Consider the following 20,260-nt stretch of genomic DNA (forward strand, 5'->3'; position numbering starts at 1 on the left):
GAGCAGGAAGTTGGGGTGGGGATACTGCCGCCAGCCTGGGTACTGGCCGGCTAAGGAATGCCAAAGCGGGAGAGGGACGTTTCCCAGGTCACGGCCTTGAACCAGGCATCCTCCCACCCCTCAGCCGACCACCTAGACTGGAACCAGTCCCGGTACTAAGACACCTTGTCTCTTTCTCTCGTGGGCCCTGGCCTCCAGGAGCAATGTGGGTAAAACCCTGCTGTGATTGTGGCCTCTCAGGCCAAACTCCAGGATGGACGTATCTCAAAAGCAACATTTGCAAAAGTGGCAGTTAGCAGCAGTACCAGGGAGGACTGAGAATCTCCTGGTGTCAGGAGCCTGGCTTCTCAGCAGGATAAACCCCTGAGTTCTCTGCACACAAGCACTGCTGGATCGGGGGCCGTCTGCTGGCGGCCGAGCACAGAATGGTGTCTGTCACTGAGAAACCACAGCAGCCCAGCTGTCACCGGTGACCACCAAAGTCGGGAAGCAGGAAGGCCATCAGCTGTACCCCTCACTCAGCCAGGGCTGCACACCACGCGTCTTCACCTGTCCTGGATTCTGAAACCCTTCTCCTCCCCTCCCCCTGCCCCCTGCCCCCGCAAGGGCTGAAGAGAGAGACATAAGGACCAGGCAGGGAGGCAAGTACACCTGGGGTTCATTAATGCCAACCCAGGGCCAACCTGGAAGGACAGGAGCCTTCCTCCTTGCTATCGGCTGACCCAATAGGCCATCTGGATTTGAACCCAGAGAATGTCTCCCTAGCCCATGTTCTTAAACACTATGCTGCACTCCTGCCCTATGTGTGCTGTCCACATTTTCCAAACCAAGCCTGACAGATATGAATGTACTTATGGGAGAATATGAAAGTGAGAATGTGTTGAAAATCTGGGGTAAATACCATTAAACCAACAGGGCTTGGAAGCAGAATTCCATTTCCAATTTAACATAGGTATGGGGGTGGGGAGTGGTGGAGGGGTTGCTCCGTGCAACGCTCCTAGCCTCTCAAAGTGTGGTCCCCGGACCAGCAGTATCAGCACCACCTGGAAACCGGTTACAAATGCAAATTCTCAGACTTCATCCCAGGCCCGCTGCTGAATAAGAATCTGCATTTGAACAAGATCCCCAGGTGATTCAAATATACATAAAGTTTGAGAAGGTCTGGTCTAATGGTTTCACTTGCTCACCACCTGTGCCATCATGATGCGGCTGTTCCAGGCATATTTCGAGCCCAAGGTGTTCGGCCTGTCTGAGGCTGAGGCTGTCCCTGAACTTTTCTTGTTTGATAATCACCCACAGTTACCCCAGAACACCAGATTGCCTTCAGACCAAACACTCTCCTGCCTTTGGAGTGAAGTTGGGTGGAAAGTACTCAAAAGCCTACCTTGCCCAAATCCCACCCTTCCCTCCACCCCCATCCCCTCCCCGGCCTCTTTGTCCACTTTAGCACTTGAAGCCCCCTTTGAGTCACTCTTATAGTCTTCCATTCTCGGTTTCAACATTGGAAGGGGACTCAAACACAAAATAAACCACTGACCCAATCCTCAGAGCCCCTTTATATCATCTCAACATGTACGCATCCAACCAAGACCCAAAACGTGCCCCATTGCAAAAATAAAATCACCCGAGTTATCAGCTGGTACAAATTCAAGTCCCCCAAACTCTCAGCACCCAGGCCTCAGTCTGAGGGGACACTTACTTTTATTAATCCTGAACCCACTGCCGTGTGTCATAGCTGCAGCCAGTGGCAAACGGGGGCTGAAATGAGACCAACCAGCCTAGGTGTGAGCCTTCTTTAGAGGTACGTTTGCTCTGTAGTCCTGATTAAATCATTCAGTGTCTAGACTTGAGCTATGACAGTCACCTGGAGAACTTGTTAGGACACAGGTGGAGCAACTCCTCCCCCAGAGCCTCAGCTTCAGGAAGGCTGGGTGGCACCGGGGAATGTGCATCCCTAACAAGCTCGCAGGTGATGCCCATGCTGCGGGTCGGGACCCTACTTTGGGAGCCACTGCACTAACTGACCTCTAAGACCTCTTCCAGCCTTGAAATTGTATTTTCCCAATTCAGTCAAATAACTATTCTACATTATTCTATTATCAGAGAGCTTACTAAAAGCAAGAGAAACTTCACCTGTCTCATTTTCACATAAATCGAATTGTTTCCCATATTTTCATTTTTCCCCCCACTAGCTTGCCAATTCTTTTCGCCTTATATAGTTCATATAGCATCTTGAATGCTGTATGCTAGACATTCAGTAGGCAATTAATAAATTTTTTAAATGGAATTGTACAGCAGGACTAAGGTTTCCACAGAAGAGAGATCCAGAATACAGAGCAGGATAAAGCCCAATGAAGGACACAGTCAGAAGTCACTCAGCTGGACCTACCAGGAGGGTAAATTATCGAAAAACCAAACTCTTTTCACCTACCCACCTACAGTTAATCCGGCAACCAGGGGTCTTCCTAACTTTTCCATAATGTGAGCAGAATTCCTTTGAGAGCTTCTAGGTAAAGAATCAAGTAAACATGATCTTTTCAGACTACCAGTTATTTGTTTATCTAGTTGTGACCCAACTTATCTAGTTCTGACATTTCTCTCATTTGTGCTTTTTTAAGCTTTGAGGTTTTAAATATAGTGTCTGCTGCCATCTGGTGGTAATTTCTGGTAGATGCAGGCCTAGAGATACGCCTCTCTATAGCTCTGTAGAAATAGATACTATACCCACCCCATGGTCTCTAACATTTCTTTTCCTAGATCCTTGGGTAAAGCATGAATCCATATTAAGATTCCTGGATAACTGAATTTTCAAGAAAATGCTTAATCTGTCCCTTAAAATTCCGGGCTGAAGCAAATCGTGTGGTCACAATTAAGAGCTAGAGCTGGATTCAGGCTAAATACCCCCATCCTGGTGCTTAATAGCTCTGTAACATTGGTCCAGTGCTGAATTTCTCTAAACCTTAACTTCCTCTTCTATGAAACTCAGATGTTGACGGTACCATCTTTTCAGTGCTAGTATGAGGATTCAACTAGATAATGCATGTAAGAGCTTGAAAGAGTGCCTGGCCCTTAGTCATAAGGCCCTGTTACATCCTCTGTTGACAGTGAAGATGATGTAAATCAGTTGTTCTCAACTCCACGCCAACCTCAGACCAATGAAATCAGAATACCCAGATACCCAAGCCCACTCTCCAGAGATTCTGATTTCACTGGTTCCAGAGTAGGGAAGGTAGAGGCAGGTAGTTGGTTAGCAGGGCATCAGGATGTTTTTAAAGCTCCCTGGATGATTCTAATGAAAACTACTGCAGTAAATGATAGACAGAAAAAACATATGTTCATCTGCAGGTGACTGCAGACCGGGTGTCATCAAAATCAGTCAACAGCATTTATGGAATATTTGCTATGGACAGAGTACAAGTGGGGCATGAGAAAAAAACAGCACGGCCCCTACTCCATTTATGACAATGCAGATGAGAGGATGAAGTGGCAGGGAGCAGGTGGTATCATGAACAGCTGTAGATTATGGGCTGGGAAAGAGAGTTCTTGGCTTGTGGGCTTCACAGCTACTGTGAGAGAGAAAGTCCCAGAGAGAAAGGAGAGAGGCAGAGAGACTGTGGGACAGATTTGGCTTTCAGGGCTAGCTGTGGAAAGAGGAAGAGTCGCTGACAAGAGACAAGCTGTCCCCTCCCACACTCCCACCCCCGGCACGCAGGCACACACACACACACACACATAGCCATGGGCACAACTTGACTGAGATGCAGTTGTAGGCCTGGCCCAATCAGTTTTTAAGCAATGTACTCAACCACAATGACTGATATTTTTGTGTGTTCTTTTAGTTCACTTTTTAGGATTTTAGGATTTTTCATCATCCTTGCCAGCTTGCATTGAATTCTGCTAAGATTTTGCTAGTATTAGAAGCAGTAATAGTGCCAGCCATGCATACTGAGTCCCTGTGTGCTGGGCACCTTGAGTAAATGAGAGCTAAATGCACGGCTACCAACCAGAGATGACCACCCTTGACATTCCAAGGGGCTTCCTCCCCTTGGAAGGGGCATACGTGTACGTGGCTGTGTGCACCCCCTTTTATAAAGACATTATTAGGGTCAACAGAAAGATAGTGAGGTCAATATTTTTAAATATCCATGACCTATTAAGTTGAAAAAAACAAGTGTCACAACAATATGAGCTATATAATCAATTTCTTTTTTAAATAAACATGTGTATGTTATATACGTAAATAAATATTAAAAGTTCAGAAGGATACTGTTACATAGCTGCTTCCTCTGGGAAGAGAGGAAAAACTCTTAGAGATCAAGTGCAGGATGGGAACAAAGTTTTACTTCTACTCTATGTACTTCCGTAATGTTTGAATTTTTCCAAAGAGCATATATAAATTTTGTAACTTTTTTTTTTTTTTTTTTTTCCCAGTACGCGGGCCTCTCACTGTTGTGGCCTCTCCCATTGCGGAGCACAGGCTTCGGACTCGCAGGCTCAGCAGCCATGGCTCACGGGCCCAGCGGCTTCGCAGCACGTGGGATCCTCCCGGACTGGGGCATGAACCCACGTCCCCTGCATCGGCAGGCAGACTCTCAACCACTGCGCCACCAGGGAAGCCCTGTAACTTTTTTAAGTGTTAGGAAGAGTAGTAAGGACAGACCCTAATAAATGAATTGATATGTTGCCCATGTCTATGTACACATGTATAAGTGTGAACATATAGATTTGATTGCACCTATGTATGTGTGTATAATGTGTGCCTGTATGTAGTGTGTATATGTATATAAATTACACACAGTGTGTATGAACATTTTGTCATACTGTGGTATGTGAGAACATGTGTGTATACATAGTATATACATGTAAAGTATACACACACATAAAGTTACTTTGGGCTTATGTGTTACCAAATTCTATGAAAATAGATTAAACCTTCTAATGAAATAGCAGATTTTACCTCGGAACCTCCTAAAACATTTTACATACAATAAAAGGTACTTGCTGACATTTTCCCAAAGTTGAGATGATCCAATGTTTTTCTTTGTCTCTGTCATCTCCCACTAAAACAGCATATACATAAACATCATATGCAAACAGGAACTCTTCAACTAGAGCATATTCTGGTCTGAAAAGTCTTTGGGGAAAAGTCATTAATCTGGCATTTTATTCATTAGGCCACAGTATGGCTTTTAGGTAGATTTAGAAACAAATCCCCAAATTCTTAACTCTAAACCCTCAGACAATATATTTCTTCAAATATTGTGGTGTATGCCTTGGCAACAACTCTGCTTTGCATTCGAGTTAGCTTATTCTAAATTAAATTTCAATGCAATTTTTTTAATTATATAAGGAGAGAATTTCTGTGCCTTGGCCAAGGGTCCACTAATTTAAATCCATATTCAATACAACACAATTTCCAAGGGACAGGAGAATTGCAATCATTCTTACTGAGTTATACACATTAAATGGATGAACTTCATGGTATGTAAATTACCTCACTAAAGCTATTTTCAAAAAAAATTTTAGGGCTTCCCTGGTGGCGCAGTGGTTGAGAGTCCGCCTGCCGATGCAGGGGACACGGGTTCGTGCCCCGGTCCAGGAAGATCCCACATGCCACGGAGCGGCTGGGCCCGTGAGCCATGGCCGCTGAGCCTGCGCGTCCGGAGCTTGTGCTCCGCAACGGGAGAGGCCACAGCAGTGAAAGGCCCGCGTACCGAAAAAAAAAATTTTTTTTAGGTTTTTTTTTTTTTAGTTCATCTTAAACTGAGGCAATTCATAATCTTTATACAGAACAAACAGGTGTTTTCCGGATTGATGGTTCCTTTCCTTCTTGTAATATGGGGAACCACCAGATTCCAGGGTCAGGAAAGGATTGGGGTCGAAGGGCACGGCGGTGGAGTCTTTCCCGAGGCATTCCCTGGAACCACGTGGCCACACCTCACCCCAGCTGTACAAACGCACAAACTCTTTGCTCTTTCCGCAGGAGGATTACAACCAGCTGAGGCCGCTCTCCTACCCCAACACGGATGTGTTTTTGATCTGCTTCTCCGTCGTAAATCCTGCCTCTTATCACAACGTCCAGGAGGAGTGGGTCCCGGAGCTGAAGGACTGCATGCCTCACGTGCCTTACGTCCTCATAGGGACCCAGGTTCGAAGGCGGGCATGGCAGGGAGGGTCGGTCGGTGGAGGGTTTGTGAAAAAGAAAAGACCCTTTCGCAACTCCTGAACGTCCTATTCTATCAAACACTATAGAAGAGTGTCTCAGATACATTAATCCTATGAACAACCTTTATTAAGAACTGAATGATTATTTAGCCCATGGTTGAAAAGACAATAAAGCTATTTAATATGAAACAGGAAGTTCTGATGGGGCCTTTAAAAATTAATCTCTCCGCTTTTTGCTTTTAAATAACAAAGCAATTTTTTAAATAGACAGCCTTCTCCAGTCCTGAGCCAGAGGAATGAGGTGCAGATGTCAATTACACTTATTATCTAATATTTTTTATATCTAAAATCCATGATTGTTTGAAAGTCACAAAATAGGTGTGAATGTCAAAATGACCGCAGCAATCAGAACAGGCTCATTATGACAAAAACCCTTCAGGAACAGCCCTTGAAAAGGAAGACAGAAATTCATTGTCTATTCCCTTTAAGCCCCCGATCTCTCAGATCTTAAAAAAAATTAAAACAGATATATACCAGATAAAGCTGTGATTGTAAAAGCCTTTAAAGTGTTTTGAAAGCTAATAAAGTTCCATAGTTTGAATCTCCAGCAGTAAGCCAGTTGCACAAATGTATTAAAGATTGTTCCAGCTTTTTATAGTTTTAAATAGATTTTGTTCTTTGCTATGTTAAAACCCAAATTACTATCCCAAACACATATGGAAATGTAATGATACCAAAGAGCTTTATTATCTGTTTCATATGCTGCTGCTTTCTATCTCTCATTTTACATTGTGCTTCACAAAGAGAAATTTTTTAAAAAGTAAAAGAAAGGAAAATATTTCCTAGAGAGTGTATGGACAGATAATTAATACATCCATAAATCAGAACACAGTTAATGCTTCTGCTATGAAAGATAATTATTGGTTTGTTTAAATGAAATCTTTTGCCTTAACTCCAGATGATAGTGTTTGACCATTTGGTGGGAAAATATGTGATGGGACAGGTCAACATCTTTGTATGATTTGAATCCTTTTTATAACTGGTGGGCACTAAGTTGAAAAATTAAGGCCAAAAAAAAAATGCCCCCACACACAAATTAGTAAAGCTGAGAAATGTGCTTACGGGACCCTAATATATGAATACATTATTTTTCCTTTAAAACACAAGCCTTTATGTGCCCACATTTACACCCATGTATGTATGCATGTGTTCACACACACAGTGAGATTTTAAAGCAACTTAAATATTTAATTAAATTATCAACCCTAATCCAAACACAGATGCTATTTTCGAAGTAGTTCTGCCTTTGAAAAGATTAATGCTTATTCCTTGAGCAAGCCCTTTGGAAATTCCTTTTTAGGACTTGCCTTCAGAGCCTGAAGCACATTTGTTAGAATATCCTCACAGGTGGCAAATCTTCATCCCTTTGAGGGTTAAGATTTGGTTTGGAAACTGTCCCCCCACCACCACCAAAAAAAAAATATATATATATATACATATATATATATATATGTATGTATATATATATATATATTCAGAGCCAGGAAATAAACTATTAAATAATGAGTAGTATAACCAGGGATCAAATGAGACATCACCGTACAGTAGTAAGACTGATTGATTATTTTGTATACCCTATAAGTGGGACCTAGAAATAATTGATTATTTTGTATATCCTATAAGTGGGACCTAGAAATAATTGATTATTTTGTATATCCTATAAATGGGACCTAGAAATAAACAGGAAATTTCAAAAACATTTGAAACAGCTACAGAATCATTTGAATCAGCTCCCAGGGTAATAGCTTTGAAGGGGAAACTATAAGGAAAGCCTGGTGTATACATTTACAAAGAACTCACTCTAATTTTTAGACATAATATGGCCATGTGTATGTGCTTCCTTAAAGAAAATTCATAGGTGTCAAGGGGAAAAACATCTCTATTATGTCACAGTTTTAAACATCTGGTGAGGCCTGAAAAAATAAATAAGTGTATCACATGTGTGTTTTTTGCCAGATCGATCTCCGAGATGACCCTAAAACCTTGGCCCGTTTGCTGTATATGAAAGAGAAACCTCTCACTTATGAGCATGGTGTGAAGCTTGCAAAAGCGGTACTGATTTGAATTTCATTTTTAAATGGATGCTGAGAGAAGAGTTTGCTGTATGCTTTGGAATGGAAGAACCACATCGGCTTTTGCTTTAAAATACAATGTGTTCAGACTCATCTCTCTGCTTTACATTCTCCCCTCTATTCTAGTCAGGCTGGAAGGGACCATTTGGTTAGCATTCTTGTCAGCCAGCACTGTCTGTTTTTCATTAAGAAACTTAGTGAATTTAAACAGCTGAAGCACTTATTTGATTTAGCAACCTCTAAAATTATCCATTTGCCATATTAAGTATGAATAATGGGAATCATTAGATATATATTTGTAAATTTCACTGCTTACTATCCATGTGACTCATTTAAATGACTTCATAAAAGGCATTTTGTGATTTTCCTGGGAGAGACTTTGATTTGCATCTGGCAGGGTTATATTTGTTCAGTATTTCTCACCCTATAATGAATACCCACTTAGAGAGGCTGGATTATGTCACAAACAGCATCTTAAAAGATTAACATAGACCAAAAGGTAACTAGTTGGAGAATCCAAGCGGCTATTCGACAGATAATATCTACTTGCTCACAGCTGGAACAGTTTCCACAGATCTTTCTTCATTCCTAAGAGCTTAACAGTGATTTTGTTGGGCAAATGATTCAGACCAAGTCTTTGCCTCCCATTTACCACCAAGATGTGTACAAAGGCAGACACTAAAATGAACACAAGAGGATGAGGTACCATATGCAAGAGGAGGTTTATAAATCATATTTCCATAACCTCCTCACTGATTTAGTCACAAACCCATCAAGCCCTGCCAGAGGTTTCAGAAATTTCTCTTTTACTTTCTAAAGTAACTAACACTGCAAATGTATGCCCTGGGGCAGAGTTAGGGGTCCCTGTTTTAAATAGGTCAAGAATAACATTAACTACCAATTCTTTGTGAATAAAAATGCATGCATTTCTCTTATTAAAACTTTCTTATAGGCAACAAAATTAAGTGATACACTCGAATAGAAATGGGTTAAAGTTATGTTTTATGGATGCAATATATGAGAACATCTTACAAATATTTGAGCAAGTTAACGCTTCCTACTTCTATGGATAGTAATGTCAGAACCAGCAGTGTGAGCCATCCATTGCGTTCTCACTAAGCACTTTACAAGCTCTGTCTATTTCAGCCTCATGCTCTCTCTCTTAGGCACATAGTCCCGGTCTCCTCTTACAGGTGAGGGAACAGAATCTTAGGGAGATGAACACGTTTGATTCATACAGCTGATAATAACACAGTAAAACAACTCTAAGCCAGCTCTGTGGACGTCATCCCCATGCACCTGACCTTGTGTAAACTCTCCTCCAGCCATTTTTTTTTCCTCCTATAAGATGGGCATACATCTACAGGTTCTTCTACCTTTTCTTCACACATCCAGCTTCCATTCTCTCCCTAAGGTACAAAAATATATAGCTCCATAAATAATTGTATGTGATTCCCAGCTAGGTATTTTTCACAAAAAGGAGGTCCCAGAGGCCTCCTTTTTGCAGGAGCTTGTTTTCTGTGTCTCTTGCTTCTGGCCTCTCTCCCACCACCATCCTGTCAGTGTCCTAGATTGACTTCTCATTTGGGAAGTCGTTTCTTCCCTCTGAGAAGTTGTTCCAAAGCCTCCCATCTCATTTCATATTTATTTTAGGAACAATGGCTGAGTTCACCACTTCATTGCCTTTTGCCAGCTTCTCCTAGCAACTGCTCTCAGATACTGAGAGAATCATGTTTAGCTTACAAAATCCAATTTAGAAGAAAACCAAGCAAGAGTTAAACTTGTTTCATCACAATTCATGTAATTATAGAGATGCTTTAAGTTTCTCTGCTCCCTGACTTTCCTGTCAAGTAGTTTATAATAACAGCTAACATTTATGGCATGTTTGCAGTGGGCTGGGTTTCATGCCAAGTGCTTTACATGCTTTGTCTTAATTAATCCTCACAGCAACCCCCTGAAGTGTATATATTATTACCTCCACTTTCCTAGAGGAAACTGAGGCTCAGAGAGGCTAAAGTCACACCGCTTGAAAGTGGCAGAGCCAGGATATGACACTGTGCTTTAACCACCATGCTCTTCCGCTTCCCTCCTATAATCTGAAAAGAAACCCTTAGGTTTGGGGCTTCTTTGTTTATAGACTGAAGCCCCATATTTTAATGTGTATGTTCTCCCCATAGTTTAAAGGCTTTGCAAGTTCAGATTTTTTATATCTTTTTGTTCAGTACTTTTCAATTTCCTAAACATTTTTTATCTATCATCTCTTTTTGGTCTCAAAGGGCATTTTATTTATAAAGGACATTTTCATATTGTACATATTTCCAGTTCTTTACACTCCAAAGTCAACTATATTTACGTAAATGTTTTATATCAATTTATAATAAATATTCATTGTTATCCCTTTACTTGTTTTATCTTCCCTCTTCTCTTCATTATTGTATTTTTTAATCTTCAGCCTACTTTTCCCATGCTTTTCTCATTTGTGTATGTCCATACTGCCGCTGGACTTATTTGGCAATAACTGATACCTAATATGTGTCACTTTAGCTCTAAGAGGATACTTTTGTGCATTCTCTTTCCCAATTCCATTGGATACAACCTAAACATGATTTTCTAAGCTCAGACTTCCTAAGGTATTTCTTGATAAAACACCTGACCATCTTTCCTTTTTTGGTCTTTGGCTTCTTTTGGGCCTCTCCTGCCATCTTCTTCACACTGTGCCTTTTTTATTGCTGTTCTCACTCTTTGTCTTAGCACCTGTTTCCCCCTGGATTTTTTACTTGAACCAGTGGGGTTTAAAGCAGCAAAACTGCAGCAAACATCCTGTCATCAATGCTCATGGAGTCTTTTGTACCCTCCCCCTGACTGCAAGAGTCACCATTACCTTCCTTGTTTTGTGTGCCGGCCATTTCCTCTTTCCCCCATGGTCGTTAGAAATCAGTCACTTCACCACTGGGGTCTGGGCTACAGAGGTGGGAGAGAGATGGCCCCCGCCCTCAAGAGACTCACAGGCCAGAAGATGAGAGAGATAGACAAACAAAAGTACATCAACTGAACAAATACAACAGAAAGGTGTGCAAAGGGCTGAGGTAACAGAGAGGAGAGAGTGATGGACACATTCAGGGGAGGACTCAGAGGGTTGGAGTAGTTGAGAGCTGAGCCAGGTTTACAGGATAGGAACAGGTTTGTCAAGTGGACAAAGTTAGGGGACTGGGGAGACGAAATTCCAGATAGGGAGACCAATACATGCAACTAATGGGCCAAATTTCACCCACAAATGTTTTGATCAACACACACAGGTATTTTTGATGTGATTTAGTGGTCAACATTGAACAATTTGGAAACTTTATGTAAATATACACATTTCTAGCTTCTTTAAAAAAAATCAGTACATCCGGCAGCACTATCCAGCATTTCCTCATCAACTGCAACTTTTCAACAGTCTTTTAAACAACGTATATACCCTTCAGTAAGCCACAGTCCCCACCACTCCATAATAACCTACACTCAAGCAGTACACTCACATTATCCACCCTTGGCTTGGCAAATTCTGCCAGTTCTTGAAAAAAACATCAGCAGCAAATGCATGCCGCCTGGAAACCCTTCTCCTCTTTCAGCAATTTGGTCATAATGCTGATTTGTTGAGATGGAAATTCTCTCACAAGCCATTTGGCTCCTTTTCCTTTGCTTGGCTCTCAAGTTGCCCTCTTGCTGCGTGTACCCTCCCTAGTTCTTAAATAAGAAATAAGGAACTTCTCTGCTACTAGCCATTCCTTAAGATACAAGCCCACTCTGTTCATTCTACTGACATGTCTTCTCTCCATTTACAGGAACTGCCTTACTTTTCCTTCTCTTCTTTTCTCACTACCGTCACTCAGCCCATAACAGCATCTCCATTTGTTTGTTAGTTTTGTTCTTTCAAACGTATTTCTTTACACTTGCTAGAGAGAGCATAACAGAATGGTTAAGACTCTGGCTCAAGAGACAGACAAATTCAAATCTCTGCCATTTTCTTAGTTGTGTGGGCTTAGAGAGGTTACCTAACCTCTCTGGACATCAGTTATCTGAGCTGCAAAGGAGAATGGTGATAGACTTACCTCCTGATTGAATGAGTCAATGTACCATGAGATCTAGCTCAGCAAGCTAGAGTTGTTGAAACTGTGTCCTCTCAGACATGTCTGCAGCTGGGAAGACCTCTCCACCTTTACTCTTTCCAGTTATACCTTATCTTGTTCTAGAACATGTCCCACCTCCGTGAGGACCATCTGGAAGAAATACTAGGTTTTCTTCCACTTGATTGGCCATTGTGAATTTGTTTGCCTGTTTTCTAATTTCTCCTTGTCAGACTCAAAATGTTCTCTACACCTCTGAAAAATTTCCCAGCATTTGAGACAATAAGTTTTAGCTATTACAAAGTTAGCAGGGAAGTGTTCTCTCAGTTTACATTTCTCAATCTCTAGTTTGTTCTTGAAAACATATCATTTTGGTAAAGCATGTCCCAGATTGCTAGCATGTGTAACTAAACAAAGATCTGTGAATCCTGAGCGCTTACAGATGTGTTCTAAATATTTGACTGTGTAGATCACTTTGCTCCAAAAGGCAGATGAAGTTGCTGCTGTAAGAGAGGCTGTATTTCCTTGGGATGGTTTTCCATTTTGCATCTTTGAGGGCACACAATTTTTCTTCAGCAGTCCCTATAACATGGCTGTGCCTTTTCCCTGAACCTGAATAAATTCTCCTCTCTGACCCTCAGAGCCCCTGAACCATGGTTAACAACACTCACCTCACAACTGGGTTCTGGTTCTCACACATATTTCCCAAATCACACCCAAAATCTGTTTGCTACTTTTCCTGGAACTATCAGTACAAAATAATGTTATATTAACCCAGTTACACAATAATGCCTTGATCTGCTGTTTCATTATCTTCAGAAATGTCTGAATTGGGAAAGACAAGTTTGGACTCCTCCTGCACCATCAAAAGACAAACTCTGACACTCTGTCAGCGGCACTGTGGGGTGGAGGGCGAGGGCAGGGGAGGGGGAGGCCGAGGTGGGGTGGGGGAGTGAGGGGGTGGGGAGAGGGGACAGGCGGAGGAGAGAGTGTGCTCGCCCATCTTGCAGGACCAGAGAGTCCAGAACTCCACGTGTGAGCCCAGATCAGCCCAGCTCTCCTGTAATTTCCAGAATCAACTGAGGCTTGTGATCATTGGTGGGGAGGTATTCCAGATAGAACAGCCCCACAGTGCTTTCTGTGTACTTTTTCAGGATGACTGACAATAGCCAGCACATTACAAGCACTCATTCAGTTGACACGTTCACTAGATTAGTGTGCTTTTCACATGTGTTCGTATCGAATACCAAACACAATCTCAAAATGTAACAGATGACATTTCAGAACATTATTAGGAAAAATTTCTCTATCCTTTATCCCTCTCTTACATTCAACTATTTTTAATTATATAAAAAAGCCATATTCTAATCCAGACCATGGTCAAAGCGAAACCATAAAATAAGTTATCAATATCTAACATCTTTTCTTTGAGTACTTTCCTTTGGCTCATACAGTAACTATTAACCATACAGGAAAAAAGCAAGTGCATAATATCTGGATGCCACCAGAACAGTTTTACCTCATGCTTAGCTTTCTTATCTGTGGACTTTCAAACAAGTGGGCAGCTTCATTTCATTAACTGTCAGCTTGACCAACTTCCGGCAGTGTTGAGTGACGAGGGTCACAGTTTCCATCATGGAACTAGGAAAAGAACACACATCAAGTGACCCAGGTTCTAGGTCTAGATCATTTACTTTCTAGTTGGATGTCCTTAAACAATACATTTCACCTTCTGGGGCTGTTCCCACTCTATTCTAAGCTAAGTCACCAGTCCCTTTAATCCACACATTGCAAACTGGCTGGTTGCTGCCAAAGACATCCCACATCAGCGTCTTGCTTGGCCCACAGAGTGTTTTTAAATTGGTAAATATTAACTAAAATCCAAATGTCCAAGTCCTCTTGAAAAATACAAAGATGGCAATGATGAACCAACGTTCCTGCCTGGCAACAGTTGCCTAAGCCGAGTAGACTACCAGCTCTGGTGGGGGTGTTTACTTCACAGGCCACCACAGACTCTACCTCTCCCTGTTGTCTGGCACCAGCCCTGCTTTACTCAGTTACATAAGCTACTGGCCCTAATTGGCATGTGATTTTGCTACCCTGTTTTAGTCATTTATCTGTTGTTGGTTTCCAGGAGCTCACCATCCAGCCATCCTCTTCTGAATACACTGTAATTTTTCAAAGTTATTCTTATAATGTAAAGTATATAATAGAAGCATTTCTCCAGATATCCTTAACATTAAAAGGTCCACATCAAACTGTTAGCTCATATTGAGCTTGGGAGCAATTAAAACCCTGGGTCTTCCTCACATGAATTATCTCATGAAGCTGACTACCAACTTCTGGTCTGCTCTACCCTGCAATTTTTTAAATGAGAATCTATGGCTCTGGCCTGAATTTTTATATTTCTCATAGGGATCTTGTGATTATCAAATACATCATAATATGAAATCATCAAAAGCTTTGAAACAAAGCCCTAAGCAAGCACAAAATATTTCCTCATTTAAATACACATAGACTGTATACTGATAAGGAGGGTGTCTGTGTCAGTAAGTGCATTTTATGATTTTTATTTTTAGTGTTTTGGAGTTTAACTGCTTAAAAATATGCCTTTTAATGTATCTTAAAACTGAATAATATGACCAATCAGATATTACTTTGCCGAGAGATACCTTTTGTCAGAAGAGCATTTTAATCAAGAATGACCTATAAAACCATATCACCCACTCTCTTTCTATGTGCTTTATTAACCAAGTTGACACCTTGCCCTACTATATACAGAAGGGAATATGTTTCACTTGCACCAGATTTACATGTTCTGCATACAAATGAGAAGGTACTAAAAACAACATCATATACCCTGTTGTTCACAATATATATTTAAACCATATCACTGGTTTGAATCCTCTCTTAATTTTTATATTTTTATATTCTTATATTTAGGAATAAATGGTTATGGATCACTTTCAGAATTTGTTGCTTATCAAAAGCAATCCACAATCGTTCATTATTAATATCAGAAAGCAAAAAACATAAAAAATCAGCATAGCAGATGCAATTTGAAATGCAGAAGAAAAAGACATGATCCAAACCATCCCCCAGGCTGTTTGTGAGACCAGCAGCAGCAGCACTTGGCTGCTCAGAGGGCAGACACCACTGTGCTTTTCTCTCTTTTTCTCCTCTCATGCCTTTCTCTCTTTTGTGTTTAAGATTGGAGCACAGTGCTACTTGGAATGCTCGGCCCTGACTCAGAAAGGTCTCAAAGCTGTTTTTGATGAAGCGATCCTCACCATTTTCCATCCCAAGAAAAAGAAGAAACACTGCTCCAAGTGTCACAGCTGCTGTTTAATTATCTGAGGTAGCTTGAGACCCACCTCCACCCCATCTAAGGGTAAGAATGGCAGCCAACCTCTGAGACCCAGCTCAAGCCAAAAGGAGGGCATGACCAGAGAGGAAGTCCCTGACACAGAGGCTTGCTCCCCCGCCCTGTGAGCCCTCCCAAACACGGCACACTATCAGCTAACTGCCACATCCTCCCTACCAGCCAGAAGCATCCACGTTGCACACTCTACGAGAATGCTGAGCCCGGATTCCAGCCAGTGCCACTGCTGACCACGTAGGAAAAAAAGTCAAAGGCCATCTTGCATTTTTCATTGCCCCCTCCAAGAACATGAAGCTGATAGGAAATCATCACAGGAAAAACAAAAAAAGAACTCGGTTCCTGTATTGGTGGCCTTACTTGATGTCTTTTACAAAACATGGGAATACAATACTAACCTTTTTATTTTCTGAATCTGCTGTTCTACTATGTGTCTTACATTCATTTGTATTATTTTAAGAAATTTACTAATTTACCAGTTTACTCAGGCCTTATAAATCCACACCAAATTAGCCTAAAGACAAAGGGTTTTATATCCATTCCTATTTCAGCATTTTCTACCAAAGCTATTAAAACCAACACGTACCTCTGAATGCCTGACTGTAAGGAGATACAAGAAAATGTTGAAACTTTTGGAAATATATGGAGCCATAATTTTTGAAACTGATTGAAAGAAAACACCATCTGAATTATTGCAGGTCCACATTTTTTGCCTAAGATTCACCCCAGATATGCTTACGTTGATAGGTAGCCTTATTTTTTCCACATTATATTGTGATGGAAAATTGCAAATGAACTGTGTTTAAGAAAGTAGTACTTCTGCTTTTCAGTCAAACTGATTGGGGAGAAAATGTGGCAGACCTATATTTTAAAAGATTCTTTATTCAGCAAAGTGAACTTTCCTGCTCCCTCCCTTCCCCATTGCATGCCCCTCTCCTTTCTTGATTCCACACTCGTTCCCACACCCAATAATAACTTTATTCCAAAGAAGGATCTGGCCATGGGGCATGAAAAAGTTAAGTGTTTTAAAGTCCCCAAAGCTTAAGCAAAGTGCCTCAATTTTCCCTCTCACTTCAACTGAAAGTGCTTCTCTGCTTGTCCATGGGAGCTCCCATTCTTTTTAAATGATATTTTCCAAGTACAACTAGTACTAAAATATTGCCCTCCCTATTTCCTGTACTCATTGTCCCAAATGTGTATTTCAGGGCTAGATCCATGGGTACCAAGCTCTGGATCCCCTGCTTCCAAAATGATATGCTCCATGGAACAGGGACTTCGGCCTTGGGGAAGTGACTCTTCCAAACATCCAGGGATTCTTGTATCGCAGAGTGAGTTATTTCCTAGCTTTTAATTAGAGACTGTGAAGGCTTCTAATTAGTCTTATTTGCTTACAGTTACTCTGGAAACACCCAGGTAGGCACTTTATTTTTTATTTCAATTGCATAAGCAGAGTGCCTCTTTGCAGCATGAAATTATACAAATTTTAGTTTAAGAATTTCCAGATTCACACTCCTGTTGGAAAAATCCAGTTTTTCCAGTTCCTTCTGCTCCTGGAGGAAGCACATTAAAAAAGAAGTGTATGGTATGGGTCTTTTCTGTTAAGACCTTCCATGAAACCCCCTCAGTTTGGGGGGTTTTGTTTGTTTGTTTAGAATTTTTGAAATGTGCTTCCCCTACTACATTTCAAGTTTTATTTCCCTTCTCCCCTATCTAGTTGCTAAACATTTTCTTGAACACACACACACACACACACCAGCCTAAAAGAAAACGGGAGTTTTGTAAGTCAAAGCTTGACAGTTAGAGAAAACAATGACTCTCTCTCTTTGTAAATGGAAATCAACCATGTATAAACTATAACTCTGCAGAGGTTATGGATTCATCCTTTACAAACAATAATGAGCATTTAGCCCTATAATAAATGAAGTGCCGTTAGCTGGTTTTGTTACGTTATTGTGTGGTCGCGTCTTGCTAAAGAGCCACTCCTCACATCTCATTGATGTGGATGAAAAATTGAGAGCAGTATGTTTGCTCCACCAAGGAGAATTTTCCAGATGTGTGCACTCAACAGGCGAACGGTTCCCCAGGCCATCACCTCCCTAATGGGCCACAGAGATTAACTTGTTCATGGTGGGCGATCTCTCTCTCACCTGGAACCAGAACCTGGAGAGAGACTGTTAGTGTCTGTGTGATGCACAGGCTCTTAGCAGTCTTATGAGCTAATTATTGAATAAAATAATGAAGAACAAAGCAACCTAAATGTGTTAATGTCATTCCACCAAATTAATCATGTATTCCCTGTTTCATGGCGATTGGTAGTTCATTTCACTTTAAAAAAAAAACGTTTTCTGCCATAAGATTGAATAAAACTATATTCTGAAACCAAAGATATAAAGACATAGAAATCTCAGCAAGGATCCTTTAAAGGTCTACACTATCTTCCAAAGTCAAGGAGGGGCAGCTGATCTCCATTGGAGGGTAGAGTCTTAACTTTTCAGAGATAGAAGAAGCTATAGTCCAATCCCTTCATTGTACAGATGAGAAAACTCAAGTCCAGATGAGTTAAAAGAGATGTGTTGCAACAAAGCTGGGACAGATCTCAGCTTTTCTGCTTCCCATCCTTCAACTCCATACTATAATCTATTCAATATCAGTATGTTAAGTTAGAGTTTTGTAGGTGTGCTACCCAAATTATATCTGTTTATCCTATAGATCCTAGCCACATTTCAAACATATGGCATGGGCCACTATAATAAGATAATCCATCAAACTAGTAATAACCTAGAGACAAGAATCTGATCTACATACTAATATGCCTGGAATCCAGAATATACAATGTAATGTAATCTCAATCTAATGGCTTAATCAAGTAGCTAGCTTGACAGATTTTTTTTTTCAGTCAGATGGTGGGTTGTTTGGTAGAATTAATAGACTCCTTTGGAAACACAAAAGGACTAAGACACAAGTCAGAGCTGTGTTAACAGGAGAATTCTGGGCTGCTTTCTGCCAAGTAAATTTATATTCAAAGAGCAATTACTGAATGCAGTAACTACATCCACCCTAAACCAGGCAGCACTAAACTGGGAAATCAAAAACTGAGTCATACACATATAAGAGGATGAGAGATTTGGTCCTGAGACTATAATAATAATATGTTTGATCATGACATGCAAAGAACCATTTGAAAGATTTCCAGTCTATAAGAGAGGTACCAGATGAAGTGGCTGTAACCATACACAACTTTCATAGAACACCAGTAAGGAAATAATATTCAAACGGTAGTAAAGAGGCAGTCACAACCACATTCACAATTTTAGGAGAAAATTTTTAAAAGTTAACCCAGAATTTGAAGCCAACAAAAATATCATCATTAGGAGTGTTGGTTCCTATGGGCAATAACCGTGCAAAGTAGAGAGTCTTCAAGAAGAAATATATGACTTGAGGTCAGCCTTTAAAGAAACAGTATTGCATTCATAAAGGCAAACTCATCCATAAGACCAAAGTGGAAGATTAAAAATCAAGGTTTAATTTTAAAGGAATGTTTGACACCATGCTGGTGATAATTAACCATTTATGTCTTCATTTTTAAATCTACCCCTATGTTTAGAGGCCAGAATGCAAAATGTGCATTCTCTTCAACAGAGAGAACCACAGGTCGCCAGCTATTCTCGTGAGTCATTGAGTAGGCTGCCCAAGTACAAATAAGGAAACTCAAGAAAACATTTTCATTTCAAGGACCATTAGAAACAGAAAAAATAAAAGAGAGAGAGAGAGAGAAGGTCAGGGAAACAATTTCTTGCAAAGAAAGTTAGGTACTTTTAAACAGGAAACATTTAGAGAATGGAGAAAAAAAACTATAACCAAATACAAGGCAAAAACACATAGCTGACAATTCTCCCAGGGAATTGCTAACCTCTGACTGGTCTCTAGAGGCATAGGGAAGAAAGCAGGACAATTCACGTGAAGAGCATTCCATGTTTCTGGGTATCTAAGCAGAGTCAGTCAACAGAGTTAATCGTGTGATAATCCTAGATAATTCCACCTCGTGATTCATTAAAAATGGATGAAATGCTGGACAGTGCTGTTTGGGTCTTAAATAGCAGTGCAGGTCATCCCCCTCACACCTTCTCTGCCAATATGAAGTAGGCAGTCAAGGGAAACTTACTGAGAAATATGAGTGAATAAATTATTTTGAAAGTTTCCTTGAGAATGAATGTGACTTAAAACCTGCAAAGGATGACTGTAGGATATCTGGAAAGACAGTTACTTGTATGAAGGATATTTATTTATCTTGGTAGAATATCTCTAATTGCATTGAAAATGCACAACAGCATTGCCTTCCTAAAATTAAAACATTTCTAAACTGCAAAACAAAATAAAATGTACAACAGCAATAACGGAGTACCAAAATATGAGATAAAGCAACAATTCATGGTGTTTCCATGGTCAACAAAGACCAGAAGGGAAATTAAAGCTCC

General features: G+C 40.7%; 1 protein-coding gene across 1 annotated transcript in view; it reads left to right on the forward strand.

Annotated features, from left to right (window-relative positions):
* The window catches only part of RHOJ (ras homolog family member J), a gene marked incomplete at its 3' end in the record, with an annotated part of 88,028 nt that extends 72,265 nt beyond the window's left edge, over window positions 1-15,763 (forward strand). The window contains exons 3-5 of the mRNA XM_079700115.1: window positions 5,984-6,148; window positions 8,182-8,277; window positions 15,617-15,763. Of these exons, the coding sequence (XP_079556241.1) occupies window positions 5,984-6,148; window positions 8,182-8,277; window positions 15,617-15,763 (408 nt within the window). The remainder of the gene's footprint in view (window positions 1-5,983; window positions 6,149-8,181; window positions 8,278-15,616) is intronic.
* Between the last annotated feature and the right edge of the window lie 4,497 nt (window positions 15,764-20,260).

This window comes from Hyperoodon ampullatus, assembly GCF_949752795.1.
Source record: "Hyperoodon ampullatus genome assembly, chromosome: 3".
NCBI classification, from domain to species: domain Eukaryota; kingdom Metazoa; phylum Chordata; class Mammalia; order Artiodactyla; family Ziphiidae; genus Hyperoodon; species Hyperoodon ampullatus.